Below are 14,647 nucleotides of genomic sequence, written 5' to 3'. Positions count from 1 at the left end.
CGTATTAGTTAAGTTTATGAAATGCTATAAACTTGGCCTGATAAAAAAATTGGAAAATAGCAGATAAAATGTCCCCAAGAAGAATATAGTCGATGAGCCGGGTAATTTTAAAGGATTTGAATTTGCAGAGTGATAGCATTTGCAGTCAGGTCCTGAAGGAATATAGGATGGATTCCGTCAACTAAAAATAAAGAGTAACATTGGAAAGGAAGATTTACTTTCTTGAAATCTAGATGTGGCTTAGTAGTGAGAATGGGAGGTTCAGTGCAAACAAGAGTATCGGTATCGACGTTAATATATAAGTGTTTATGAACCGGGTCTAGGTATATGACATAATCACAAGGAGCCAGATTATCATTGGAGGTAGCAGGACTTATGGCAGATATGATGTTCAAGTTATCTAGTTCTAAAATAAGTTTGACTCTCGTTTTTGTTAAACTCTTTATCATTCCTCAAATATGTGGGATATCGATTTAGGGGGAAGGAATGTTTGAATGAATACATTATATATCGCGTCAATTATTTTTCTAACAGGTGTTTGTAGGGTGTTGAAATTATAAAAAGTCAAGCCACTGCCTGACTGATTAATTATTAAGCAAAGTTGTGAGATTCTTGTAATAAAATCTTGAACTTTTGGGTCTATGATGAGATAAAATGTGAGGCATTGGAGCAATAAGAAATAATTTTATAGCAAGGAATTTGAGGCAGGTAAGATCTGTATGAAGGCTGTAAAGTTGACTAGGTCATGCGTGGTTGTACTATAGTGAAAAAGGAATGGCTGGATTGATATAGAGGTTTTCTGGATAGGGGGGATTTGATTCTCTTGGTGCTATGGGATGGCAGGAGCTCAGCATTAGTTATTTAAACGGATTTGTTGCACAATAAGCAACTATTTCGGATGGGCATGTAGACCTGCAAGACACAAATTTTTTCACAAACTCATATCCGAAAGAAGAAAAGCAATTTTATTGATATCACTGATAATTCAAAATTATAACAAATATATTTCCAAAACAGATTCAGCTTGCCTAAAAAAATTTCCCAGGCCAACCCTATAAATTAATTACAATAGCCCTCCACGAGTCCGGGAGCTTTCGGGTTGAGTCGGCTTCTACGGATCCCTAATGTGTATAGATCAGGTGATATTGAAACTGATTGATTTTAATATTATTAGTAGTAAAAATTTCCGGAATAGTATGTGAACTTGCGGGCTCTGGATAAAACTTTGGTTTAAAGGTTAAATTCTTTAAGTGTTTTTTTTATTATTTCTGATTTTTATTCCCACAGATTGATTGACTAAAGGGATTAGCTTTGCAGAGGAAAAATAAATCCGCCATCTCCCTTTATGCTCATAAATTTTTTTATTTTATTTTTGTATCCTGAATGTTAGATTATGATAAAAGAACAAAAAGATTATTAAATATAAGGTTAATACCAAAAACAGCTCGCGTTACAGCATATCTGATATATAAACACGAATTATATAATTTCCACAATGGTTACCGACTACTCAGCAGTGTTAAATATATTTTAAAATGGTTAACTAGCCTAATCTACAGTTTTCCCAGACTAATCTGCAAAACAGTAATATAACTTGGGTTAGAAATTTGTCATCCGTGCTAGAAACTTCACGATGACCTAATTCCAAGAAAACAGGTAGATTATCTTCCCATCATATTGCCAACCTCCCCTCTCAATCCTATATTTTCCACCCCTGGTCTTCCAATTAAAATGATGGCTAATGGCACTACTGCGTTTAAATTTCATCATAGAAAAATTACTGACTCTGGCAATATACAAAAAAAATGAGTAAATCATGAACTAATGAATTACGAAAAAAGTAAACCTATAAAGCAAGCTTTATTTATTAATAAATGGATTTAATTAAACAAGATTTGATTATAAGCGATAAATTATAAAAAGATGAATAAAAAAAATTTCATATGAAAATATTTTCTTATCCTATCTTTTGAAGTCTTCCCTTTCCTATTATAAATAAAATTTGATAAAATAATATTAATTATGGAGTATAAATCTCGTATTCCAGGCAATAAAGATAAAAAAATTTTCTCATATTCAAAAAAAAATATTGTATACAAAACTTTAAACTCAAAAACATTTACAAAAATTTGACGAAAATAAACTATATTATTGTATTAAAATGACAAAAAAAAATTAATATCCCATTCTTAAACACTTGTCAGATATGTAAATTATAAAAATTTCCGATGAAAAATGTCAATTTACGTTTTTTTTCTGGTACACTTAAAAATTACTACAAAAAAAAACTTAAAAATCAAATTTACATAGTAATAAGTTTTCCGTTAGCAAATTAAATCCATATGAAAAAAAATATTTTTTCTTCAAGGTCGTTGAGCGCTTTTTGCTTGTTTAATTTTGATTTAGTAAGATTTTAAAAAGAGCCATAAATTATTAAATTATGTTTTTTAAAAGTTGATTATTTTTATAAAGAAGAGAGACGTTAGATCAAATTTTACCCCAAAAATACCAAAATCTTTTGTCATTTTTATGCATAAAAAAAAGATTTTTGCTTAGAAATATTTAAAAAATTTTTTTTGCCAATATAAAAACACAATAGTGAACAAGCTAGTAAATTTAATTAACAAAAATTTAGGTTTGGCAATAGTTTTATGAGTGTTTTGTTATTTTTTATTTCAACTTAATAAAAACTATATCGATACGCTCAATAAATAAAATGTAGTTGAATAAAATAAGAAAACACCCATCAAGTAATCTCTTTACCAAAATTTGGTATCAATATTCTTTTTTTTAAAAAACCCCGCCAAATCTTGTAGTTTATAAGTTGTGAATATACTTTTTGTTAATAAGTTTATATAATAAATCACAAAGAAGTCTCTGGAATCTAATAGACGCAAAAGATAAATTACCAATTTTCTATTTATTTATTTACAATTATAATTAATATATGGAGGAGGAGGAAAAAGGGGCATTGGTTAAAAAAATAAGTAAATATTTAAAACAAATTTACCTCTGACAAATGAATGCAGACCCTGTTGAAAGCTTCGATCCATCTGGAACGGGCGGGAGAAGGCACATCTAAGAGATATCCGGGTGAGTCTTCGTCTAGCTGATTGCTGAATTGAGTATCTCTCCTGAAACCCAAAGCGCTGCGTTCCCATTTTTTTTGTGTGTACGAATGTAATAATAAAATATAATTTTCAAAAAAAATCGAGAAAATAACTCATAAAAACATGCCCGTAATTTGATCAAAATAATAACATATTTTTTTTAAAAAAAACTTATATTAATTATTCGGTATTGGATTTGAATGAGTTCCTCGGTTGGTAAATCGATATTCAATAAATTATTTTAGGAAAAAGTATAACAAAGAAAATAGAGAGACATATTATACTGTGAAGATATATGTAAAATGATTTTAGATACACCCCCCCCCCCTTCTCGTAGACGGAAGGACTCGATTGATTTTTTTTTGAAGTATGTTTTATATTTCTTAAAAAGGAATATGTACATTAATTCTTTTTCCCCATTATTTATTATTTATATTATGTAATATATATAAATATTTATCGAAATTCATAAAAACTAATTTCTTTTTGTGGTTTATAACTATGTAAAAATGTAATGGTTTTGTTAGTGTTGACCATATCATGCAGTTTCTAAAAAAAATAGCGTGCAGATATATTACTTACATTTTGGTATTATTTTTAAAAATGGAGGGGGGGGGGGTGTAATGGAAAATCCAAAAGAATTTTATATTAAGATAAAGGAATGGGGGGGGGGGGTGGATTTTAGTCCTATCAGGAATAATATTGATTTTTAGCATACACTAAAAACATAAAGAGTTTGTGCATATAATTTAAATGGTTGATATAATATATATGCTCTTCTAGGTTGAATGACATTAGCAGCTTAGTCCACTCATTCTTAAAAGATGGAAATATTATGTATTTTATTACAAATAAATTAAGATAGCGTCGTATTTATTTTTATATTTTCATTTATGCAAATAATTTCAAAAAAAAATGGCACTTTGTATATTTGTTTTAATGGGAGTTTAATAATTGTGGAAATAGACATTTTTCAGTATTATACAAAATAAAGTTACAATATTTTATGGGATCATTCACCTAATAGATCCCTGGGTTAATTTCCTACATTTCTGCTTCCCTCCAATCTTTCTTTCATTATTTAATAGAATATCTATTCATTTTCATTCATTATCCCTTTTTTTTGCTTTTGATTTTCTTTTATTTACTTTATTTATGAATCGCGAAAGCTTTAAAAAAGGCATAAAGGAGTAAAAGAACTCTTATGGGCCACGTTGGAAATTTATTAGCACAAAAAAAAAATTAGTTGACATATTTGTCGTATGCAATAAATTATTGTTCGATAAATAAATATAGAACATTTTAAATGTGTTCATTTAAATATCACTAAAATAAAACGAGTACAAATTTGTCAAAAACCAATAATCCTGTTCTTTGTAATATTTAAAAAAAAATTTTTTCTATTTGCCACAAAACGAAATAAAGTGAGCGTGAAAGAAATGAAAGATTAGTTTTTTTTCTTTTCCTTTTTCTTCACGTCAAAATTAAATTTCGGATTTTTTTAAAAATATATATGATCAATTAAGAATTTTTTTTTGTGTTTGAAATTTTGGAAATTCAATAAATCGTCGAACCTATAGAATTGAAACATGCTTTGTAATATTTTTTAAAAGGTTTCGGGTCGGGCCGGGTGAGGTTTAAATTTTTAAATATGATATCATTATATTTTGCCAAATAAATTGATATATTTTAAAGTTCTTGCAAGATACATGGCGCTAATAATTTTTATTAGGTAGAATATTATTTCCCAATAAAAAAATAATTAAATTTTTATATATTTAAATAAATTCAGGCCGGAGTGGCAAATATATTTTAATTTTTGTTTCGAGTCAGGTTTTTCGCGACAAATAAAAAAAATTCGCTCGGAATATCCGGGCAGGACAATTATTTAAAAAAAATTCCGGGCCGGGCTTGAAAAATTAGGCCCGATACATATCACTAAGAGGTATGTCGACATCGCTTGTAGAGGCCATTCCAATATCAAGTCGAATATATAATAATTTGAAGATTTAAAAAAAATTTATTATTTCATTATTTTAGATTTTTATCAAAAATAAAGAATTAGTCTACCATCTATTTTACATAGACGTGATTGTTTTATAAAAATGTTAATTGATTATATTATATTTGAAAGATTTTTATAGTATGCGAATTTTAATTATTAGAGTTATTGAAATTGAATTGTAAAAAGATTTAGAAAAAAAGAAGAATAGTTTGTTAAATTTTTCCCATTTTATAAATATCGTAAATTTTAATGTTAGTTAGTATAAAATTGTGAGATCGAAAATTTAATAATTAAGAAAAGTTTTATAATTTTTACTCTATATTTTGATTTTATGTTTTTACTATTATTCATTTTATTTTATAATGTTATTAAAAATATATATTTTAATAATTTGCTATTTCTCAATTCTTGATCTTAAAAATCATTAATTAAATTTGGAGTATGAATGAATTTCTCTCTCATTCAAAACTTCGAAACGATTAACATTCTATTTCTTATTATTATGAGAGGTGAATACAAAAACAAATTATTATATAATAATAAAAAAAGCAAATTTAAAGTAAAGTAGAATGCCCCAAATAAAAGAACAAAGACCACTATTACACGCCTAAAGCTTTGTTGGCGAGGGGCAAATTTTGCCTATGAAATAATTTTTATATTTTATTTTACAATAAAATTTTTAATGCAAGTTGGCGCTAAACCGTTTTTAAAATTTAAATTTTTTTTAACGTACGGGTTTTGAACGGATAAACCCAACTTATTCGAATAAGTAACTTAAGAAAGGGGAGAAAATTTTATGGATCTGATATAATAACTTATCTAAATAATTCTTTTTTAAATTATACTCTAGTATATCTATTTTGTAATTATTTTTCATCTTTTTTTGGCGGTTAAATATCTACAATACACAAGGATTTATGTTAATACTTCCATTTGAACGCTGACTCAAGCCATGTGTACATTTTTCATAAAGTTTTTTTGTAGTAAAATAATGAATCGGTAATGTGATTTTTTTTAAAATACTGGAATATTTTTGAAATCAGCTCAAAAAATTTACAATCTGAAAAAATGTCATATGGAACACATAGATTTCTTAAATAAAATTATTTCCTTTTATAAGATTTGTATATTTCATAAAAATTTTTGAAATTTAAATATATCTTCGAATAATGTTTTATTAAAAATAATAATAATTTAAAGTTATTTTCAGATTTATATCTCACAAATTTTGCGGTAAGGTTGTTAAAATCCATGATTTAAGGCTTTGCACCAACTCGGCTGACATGTTTGCTCTGTACAAAACAACTTTTACGAGTTTGATAGTTATTCTTAAAGGCGGATCGACAATTCTATAATATAAAAAGTTGGTGGTATGGACGAATTCGTCAATGCAAGGGTAAAATAAAGGTTCAGTGAATATTCCGCACGCGATATTATAGAGGAGAACGGATATAAAATTAAAGCTTATTAAGGCTTCTTGTACCGGCGCGTAGGTTGGGTAGATTTCTGAGGTTTCAAAAGTTTGGAAAGAATTTCCGAACGAGCAAAAATGATTGAAAGCGAATACTATGCTGTTGCGATGAATGTATGAGTATAAAGATTGATACAATATTTTGGACCATTCCAGAAAAAAGTATCCAAAAATTGTCATGTTTTTAAACACCTGGGATAAGGATGAATGATGATTAGCACTTCTATGATCGTGGGAAAATCTGGAAAGACTGCAATATAGTTGATACTCGATTTCGGCCCAATTTTTATTTTTGAAAGTTATTATTTGGTTATTATTCAGCGAGACAGCATCTAGAAAGATTAGTTCCCATATTTTTTTAATATTTATTTTTTGGAATATTAAATTATTTTATTATTAATTGTTACATAAATAATTTCCATCCGAATTAAGGATGGAATATAAACCTCATAAATATTGTATTGATAATTCACAATTTATCGATTGTCTTTATCTTCTTTCTTTTTTTTATTGCATAAAAGTATTTTTTTTAAACTCTTCAAAAATTATTGTTTTTAAAAACTAAGGATCAGAAAAATAGTGGTTTTTGAAAAAAGAAGAAAATACTTTAAAAATACTTGTTTAAATATATAAAAAGTATATAAATAGTTTATTTTAATCCAGGGATTTAACCAAAAAATATCGTTTTTTTATTACATTTTTAAAAGAATACGAATTTGAAAATAGGAATTTATTATTAAATAGAAAATAACCCGACCGATGGTAAGAAATAAAAATAATATACAAATTTAAGATAATTTTTTGAAAAGATGTTTTTTTATTTATATTTATTGTTTAAAATTTATTTTATTTTTTTTAATTCTAAATAATATAATATTTATTATATCTTGATAAAGTTTATTATTAGAAAACCCTCAGTAAAATATATTTAAAAAAAACCAATATATTTATTATAGATTTCATAAATTTTAAATAATTTGTTATTTATATTCGTTTTTTATGATAAATAAGTCCTTTTTATAAATTTATAAAGATTTGGTCATATAATAACAAATCTTATTTTGACTTTCCCTATTTCTATTGGGTGAATTCCTAATAACTATTTGAGATCTCCTAAGGACTAGGGGGGGTGCTAGTATACTTGTTGAGAATTCTTTTTTGTACCATTTGAAGGTCATTTTTATAAACAAATTTTGATGTAGTAGATTTATTTTGTAATAAAAAATACTATTTTTTCGAAATAAAAAAAATAATAAATATAATTAAATTTATGTACTATCTAATTAAATTAAAACGGCGTTTATGGCCTAAGAAATAAGGAAAGTGTTGGGTATAATATAAAATGTAAAAAATAAAGAATTTCTTCAAATTATTGTTTCAAATCGATTTTAAAAAAAGAAATAATATATTACAATATTAAAATCAATAAATATAATTATATTAAAAAAATAAAAATTTTGGGTCATATTTAGTTTGTCGAGCAAAATAAAACATTCAAAAAAATTTAACCCGATTGAAATTCTTTTTTCCTTTAATTAATATTGTTATTATATATACCAAAATTGGTATAATGTGTGAGGCTCGTAAGCCCAGAGCGGTGTTAACATTTTTTAGTGACTCATTTCTACTATAAGCGTATAAGCGGATGCCAAAAGTTATAATCCCTCTGGGAACATATGTATATCAATTAATAATGCAAGAGATTTTCGGCTCCGAAAGCAGTTATCACTTCCGAAAATTACAAACTATTTTTTTCCTCCAATATTTTTGTTGATAGAACATGAAGTCGAGGTTTATTGGATTTTATGGCCGAAATGTATAAAACAAGTTATACACGATGACAAATATAGGTCTCAATTAATAATCATTTATAATTTTCTTAATCGCAATACTCCTTATAAAACAAATTTAAATTAAAACTGTGCCTTACATCGAATCGATTTTTTGATAAATTTTTTAACAATTTATTTAACCTATTTAGAAAATGGAGAGAAGAATATGCCCCCACCAGGGAGTTCTATTACTGGGGAAAGAGAGTAGACTCTGGCATAAATAAAAATATCGAGGGATTTCATACTAGATAAAAATTTTAAAGTTCCCACCCAAATATATATTACTTCATAAATAAAATTAAAATTACAAAGTATCGCGAAAATAAATATCGTCAATTTCCCTCTGGGTTTACACTAAATAAGCTCAATTCAAAGTATCAATATGTATATGAAGATATTGATATATTTAATATAAAAAGAATCTCTGAATGTAATATTATACCAATTTTGATTTTAACTTACTAATTCATGATTAATAATTATACTTTTGAAATTTGTCTCAGTCCGAAAAATATATTACATGGGTTCGTGGGCCGTAATTATCTTTTTGTATGTAAATTTTTTTATAAATTTGCATTTATTAAAATTTTAAAATAAATTTTAAAAATTTAGGGCGGAAAAATATGTTGTATACAATACTATAAAAGGAAGCTCATTATTACCTGCTTTCTAAAATGTGTCATTCTAATTTTAGCTTTTTACAAAAAAATATTAGCGCAATAATTTATAAAAAAAAATATTGTTATTATGATAAGGATAAATTAAGGAATCAATATATTTTTAAAATCATAATTAACCAATTATAAATGATTAGTAAAAAAAATATATTTCCTATAAATTGCTTTAAAATAAAATACATTTTTTAAAAAATGATTATTTTAAAATGTTTTGGTCATATAAAAAACGGTCGATGAAGGAATTTAAAAAAATATATAATCCGTAAATTTCAATATGATTGAAACAGGGATAATTCGGTCATCGACCGCTATTTAACTGGCTAATGCAATTCGGACAGCTGATAGATATTTGACCCGTCTATGGCAGACATTTTCAGATTTAAACTGAATTTATTATCAATTTCTTTTATATTTCTAATTAATTTAATGTTTCATATGATCAAAGTTTTTAAATCAATTTAGGTTCCTTGTATGAATATTATTTTAAAAAGTTGAACCTAGAAAGATTACTAAATGATACCTGCAACTTCCTTAAATTACAAGGTGAGAAAAATCCCTTCTACCAGCTTAATGTCGACATCCGATCAAAGTTTATAGATTCTCGCGCATTTCACATATTTTTAATTTTTACTGTTATCTCTTTTCTAAAATAGAAATTTTTTTAAAAAAAAATACTCTCCGAAATTTTGAAAAATGATAAAACACTATAATAATCAGCCGTCGGAAATATTACTGAAGGTCTTTAGTTTAATATATCATGGGTCATGTTACATTTATTTTAAATGAAGTTAAATCAAAAAAATTATCAATTTACTTTTAAAAATTATTGTTTTATATCGTGATATATTTATTGTATATGGAAGTGTTGGGAATTTTTTTTTATTAGTTTAAAATGTTGTTTACAAGAACAAGTAAATCTCCAAAGAAGGTGAAACGTCCCAATGTCCGTCTTGCGCATGCGCCTGGGGGCACCATCCTGATGAAATCGTTTATTTATTATATCATAAGTTTCATCGAATTCAGTATTCGTAAGATATCGGCCTTGATAATGGTGAGGGGGGGGGGGTTAATAAGTAAGCTAATTTGTTGGTAATTGTATTGAGAATTTTTTTAATATTTATTTAAATGTCCTTAATTTTTTTTCTCTTGAAGATATGGGATTATAGCATGATTTAATAATATGATGTTATAGATATTTCTTATTTTTTACTTGGGTCAAAGTACATTTATACTCTATATATAACAAAGATATGGCCGGGTACGGACTATGCTATGGCCTCGCGGGTAAATTTTATAGTGACTTGCCCACATACTCCCAATTTTGAGGGCTTTCGACCAGCTTTTGTTCGGCCTTCAGCGGGGCCACCTTTAAAGGCTTATTCATAAGTGTATTTAATTCATTAATTTTTTTTCATAAAGATTAAATTTTAATGACCAAAGCTTTAAATGTGGGAATTTATGAATAAAAATATTGTATCATCTTATTCATTATCTTTATTCTTATTAAAGAAGAATACCTTCATATTTTTATTTAAATACATGGAAAGGAAAATTTTAAGCATTCTACAAATATATAATAATCTAATATACAGCTTTTTTTTCTTTCTTTTTAAAACTCGATAAATAAAGAAGATAAAAATTCACTTTAAATCGATCAAATATATTTAAAATAGTATATTTATAGTAATTACAATGTTATTATAGATTTTCTTATTATTTATGAACATGAAGATTAGAATTATTATTATTAGTAGATTATATAATTTTTAATATTAAATAAAATATGATTTCAACTCATCTAATTTTAGCAATATTTTTTTTATAACCAAACAATTTCCTATTAATTTTTATTTTGAACAACCTTATTAAGGATGAGCACTTGTTTAAAAAAACTTGGTTAAAAATAATTTCGTTTTTGTTAAGATAAACCAATCGATAAAAATATTTTTTATCAAAAAATTCTTGTACTATATTTAATAAATAATCTATTTCTTTAACAAAAAAAGACCCAGATAATTAATTTATCCATTTAGGAGAAGTGAGAAGGAATAAATTAAAATATTAGAGATTAAGTTATAATGGAATCCATTGGTCAGTCATAAAAAGAGAAGAAAAGAACGAACTTTTAAAAAAGGAATTTCGCAATTGAACATTGAAAGTTAACCTGGGGCATGGTCCGACCAGGTTCCCGGTTTAAATTTCTAACCGGGTATGGCCTGGCGAGTATTTAGCTATAAATTTATACATTGGACGGGGTCGGGTGCACGCGTGTTAAAAAATATAAAATAATGGGTGGGTAGGCGAATTTGAAATATATTTCGGGATGAAATGAGCTGAACGGATTATATTTTATTAAAAAAATAAATAGAGCCAAACAATGCAATAAAATAATTTTTAAACAGCGAAAGCAGACTGATTAAACAAAATTAGATATAAATGAGCGGGAGAGTGAATTTAAATTGACATAATGCCAAATTTATAAAACTAGAAATGTAAAATATATTAACGAGAATCTATTTAAATATTTCTTGCCCTTATTTAAATAAATATTGTTATATAATATTTTTATATAATTAATTTTTACTTATAATAATTATAGATTTATATAAAAAATGAAGCATAAATTGTAACATTAAAATTGTTTTATTAATTGTAATGTTATAAAAATGAGCCAATAATTTGACTAAACTGCAAATGCCGCGGTAAAATACAAATGCTAAGGTAAACTGCAAATGCGTAGGTAAAATGTTTTTTATATTCTCTATTAATTGATGTGAGATTCATTTCCTTATGATATAAACAAGTTATAAAAATTAAATGACTACATATAATCTATTAATATGTTTAAAATCTTATTACATAATTATATTTTTAATAAATAAAATTAAAAATATATATTTCAATCTGCAAGATGGTGTTTATTGTTTTTAAATTCCTTATTTAAATATATATAACTATTATTATAAATTTTTTATCATTCTAAAATATAAACGATTAAATAAAGTAATATCTACATATAAAAGTATATAAAATAAGATTTAATAAAACAGATATATAATATATTTTTTTGAATGAATGAATGTTTTGATCTAAAAACAATTACAATTTACAATAAGATATAAGCTATAAAAATAAAACATATTTTTAAAAAAAATAGTATTAAAATAATGTATTAAAAAATAAACGTGAAATTAATAACGTTGAATGTTATATTAGAGATCTGCAAAAGTAGGCCCGGGCCAAGCCTAATATTTTTTAAGAAAATTCGGGCCGGGTCGAGTCGGGCCTTAGAAATTTTTTAAAATATATCTAAATTTATCAATTTTATGTTGAATTTTTTATATATAATAAAAATATGTGATTTTATTTATAGACCAAATAACATATCGTTTATTTTGAATTAAAAAATTAAATTAGGGCGGGGCCGGACCTGAGCGGCAAAATTTAAAAAAAAAAATTACTGGATCGGGCAGGGCAAAACTTTATAAAAAAAATTTCGGGCTTAAAAAATTAGGCCCGATGCAGATCACTATGTTACATATCATTACCCGTAATAAAAGGTAATATAAATGAATGTTTTTATTGCTTCCGAACTATTTATATAAATATGACTCTAACGAATGATATATTTTATCAATTTGTATAAAGAATTTATTATAATAATTTTTTTTATTCCTAAAAATTAAATTCAATTTTATTAACTAATATAACTTAAAATAAGTCTTACCATTCATCCTAGCAAACAATTAATTTGAAATAAGGTATTTGAAAACAATAAACGCCAACTTGCGAATAGAGTATTATTGAATTATATATTTTAATTTATTTTTTTATACATAATTAAATAATAAGATTTAATCATATATTAAAGATTAAATAAAATAAAATTTTTAATTTGTTTTACTTTATTATTAAATATATGTAGTAATTTAATTTTTATAATTTGTTTATATCATAAGAAAATGAATGTTATATAAATTAATAGGTATATAAAAACATTTTTACCTAAGCATTGCAATTTAGTCAAACCTCGAATTTGTTTAATTAAATAGAAAATAAAATTAATGGTTAATATATTGTTTAGAACTGTCCACTCCCACCCTAAATTTTACAATTATGCGTCTCGCCATATTTGAAATATATTTAAATTTAATATAAATAATTATTCGTCATTAGATGTTATATTGGAACTCTATCTCAGTAACTTGAAATATATTTAAATTTAATATAAATAATTATTCGTCATTAGATGTTATATTGGAACTCTATCTCAGTAAATCACTAGTTTTTCCCCAATAAATTTAACAAACTGTCAGGCTCTCTAAAAGACCCTCACCCCCCTCTCAACACATCACCTCCCATATGGGAAATGGCAGAGTTGGGCAGTACCGCGAATACTTGTATCTAAGATACAAGATACAAAATCCATACAAAATCCTTTTGTATCTTGTACTCAGTATCTTTTTGAAATTTTTTAATAAGATACTAGTATCTGTATCTAAGATCCTTTATTCTGAAAAGAATCTTGTATCTTTTTCATTTTCATTTCCTTAAAAGATACAGATACAGATTCTTTTTAATATTCTTATTTAAAATTTTACATATCACAGTTTATATTTTATTTTCCTCGAGAATATTAGTTCCCTTATTTTTTTCCGCCATATTTTAAATATGATGACAATCAAAATTAGCTGGAAAATTTACAACTCATATTAAGGTAGATAGGTAAAAAATAACACCAAAACGAAATAAGTTAAGATTATATTATATATATAAATGTTAATCGATAGAATATCATTACCAATTTTATGTAATATTTTTTAATTTGTAGGATGATTAATACTCATGGTAGTGAAATTTAAATTATGGAATTAAGTTCCCGTGAATCAAATCCCAATCTTAAAATTTTATATGGAAATTTTTTAAAAATAAAAGTTAAAAAAGACAATGAACAGGCTAGATGTAAACCCTTTATATACAAAAAATGATAAAGGTTTAAACACATATTTTGTTAAACATATTAAAGTATACTATTTATGTGTGGTTAAAAGAGCATGAGTTATCTTATTCAATTTTACAATATTGTCTACCTTTATTAAAGCTGCCCAAGATGAGAAAGAAAGAAAGAATTTTCCTGTGATATATATAATGAGACTTTTTTGACATCAATATCAAATCCATATTTTAAGAACTTATGGATTGAGACAGATGATAAAAAAAATACTATCAAAATATATTAATAAAAGAAGCCCTGTACCAGGTATATAAACAAGCTCAAACTATAACACCAATAGATTTAATATCTAATAAAGAAAATTGATTATTTTTCTTTTGGTGAAACAAATGCTGAGTTCAATAATACAAATAACAACTGGATGTTTAAATTATATTAAAGGAAGTCGAAATATAATTACCCTTCCATTAAGGAAATAATTTATAAATATAATAATGCAATATTTATATCAGCTCCAATTGAAAGGTTATTTAGTTTTGGTACAATGTACGCCGAAAGTGCAAAAATGACTAATGATAAATTATTTGAAAAATTTAAT

General features: G+C 25.4%; 1 protein-coding gene across 5 annotated transcripts in view; it reads right to left on the bottom strand.

Annotated features, from left to right (window-relative positions):
- Positions 1-14,647, bottom strand: part of LOC135923965 (protein unc-13 homolog A-like) — a 76,059-nt gene that overhangs the window by 33,020 nt on the left and 28,392 nt on the right. For all 5 annotated transcript variants that reach the window (XR_010571307.1, XM_065459001.1, XM_065459000.1 and 2 more), the window contains exon 13: positions 3,011-3,149. Coding sequence is in view for 4 of the 5 variants with exons in the window: in XM_065459001.1 (XP_065315073.1) it covers positions 3,011-3,149 (139 nt within the window). In the remaining variant the exon portion in view is untranslated. The remainder of the gene's footprint in view (positions 1-3,010; positions 3,150-14,647) is intronic.

Source organism: Gordionus sp. m RMFG-2023, chromosome 2 (assembly GCF_954871325.1).
Source record: "Gordionus sp. m RMFG-2023 chromosome 2, tfGorSpeb1-WG-v2, whole genome shotgun sequence".
In the NCBI taxonomy this organism is placed as follows: Eukaryota; Metazoa; Nematomorpha; class Gordioida; order Chordodea; family Parachordodidae; genus Gordionus; species Gordionus sp. m RMFG-2023.
The sequence above is the reverse complement of the archived record's forward strand: the minus strand, read 5'-3'. Positions and strand labels throughout refer to the sequence as shown.